The 1,184-nt window shown below is 37.7% G+C and overlaps 1 protein-coding gene across 1 annotated transcript in view; it reads left to right on the plus strand.

The window, feature by feature from the left end:
- The first annotated feature begins 55 nt into the window (after positions 1–55).
- LOC106870515 (cysteine and histidine-rich domain-containing protein 1) overlaps positions 56–1,184 on the plus strand; it is a 5,177-nt gene continuing 4,048 nt past the window's right edge. Inside the window, exon 1 of the mRNA XM_014916631.2 lies at positions 56–736. Within this exon, the coding sequence (XP_014772117.2) occupies positions 676–736 (61 nt within the window). The 5' untranslated portion in view covers positions 56–675. The remainder of the gene's footprint in view (positions 737–1,184) is intronic.

Below are 1,184 nucleotides of genomic sequence, written 5' to 3' on the forward strand. Positions count from 1 at the left end.
CCCCCCCCCCCGCAAAACAAGGGAGATAAGAAAGCGCTTGATCAAGGCCGTATAACCTCCCTTAGATCTGGAAACTTCTCGAAGTCAACATTGTGTAACGAACACATTGCAATCGTCTTTTCCTCCTGTTTACCCCAAAAGACCGGCTCCAGACAATCACGTTTCTCACATCTTTTCCTTCCAACACACATCTTTCTCGACATACACACACTACACTCTCTCTATCGCACGCTCTCTCACTCATTTTTGTATATGCATATGGTGTGTACATCGTCTTTCTCTTCGTATATCTTATATATACACTCCTTATAATATATACACACATCTATTGTGTTTTATATTATATTTATATACACACACACACACACTCATTTATGTACCATATACTTTTGTCTGTTGTCTGATCCGGTACAAGATCTCTCTCGTAAGATATATTTACATATACACACCTCTGTCTGTTTGTCTGTCTCTCCATACATACATACATACATGAACACGCTTTTTACAACCGGTATCTAACAACAATTCTCTAATCCGATCACATCCCTTGGCACGCTTATGTCCATCATTGTATCCATCCGGTTGTAGAAACCTCAACACACACCTTTCTGTTTCTCGCTTACAAACACACACACACATCTATATATATATTTATACATATATACACAGTTGACAATGCCGAAATGTTATAACAGGACATGTGGCCAGGATTTCGATCCTGCTTCTAATTCTGATGGTAAGTTTATTATTCCCGTCTCTGTTTCTATGCGTTTGTGTGAGTGCTCTAGCATGGCCACAGCCTTAGAGTTGAAACGTATAAAAGACTATTGTGTATATGTGTGTGTGTGTGCGTGTTTATATAAACGTGTATATATATGTTTATATATATATATATATATAATGTACGTGTACATAGTGTGTTTCTATATACGTGTGTGTGTATATATATATGTTTATATACATGTGTGTATATGTCTATATGTGTCTATACATATGTAAATACGTGTGTATATGTCTAATTATGTATGCCTATAGCGTTTATATTTATACACACACGTTCTACCCTACCGTAAGTCTTCGTTTCATCGATGCCTAAACCGTCTTTCGGTTAGAAAGATGCTTCTTATGTGTTAAGGGGACAGCTGTTCCAAGCCCCCCCCCCCCTCATATATATCACACTAGCA

Source organism: Octopus bimaculoides, chromosome 27 (genome assembly GCF_001194135.2).
Source record: "Octopus bimaculoides isolate UCB-OBI-ISO-001 chromosome 27, ASM119413v2, whole genome shotgun sequence".
In the NCBI taxonomy this organism is placed as follows: domain Eukaryota; kingdom Metazoa; phylum Mollusca; class Cephalopoda; order Octopoda; family Octopodidae; genus Octopus; species Octopus bimaculoides.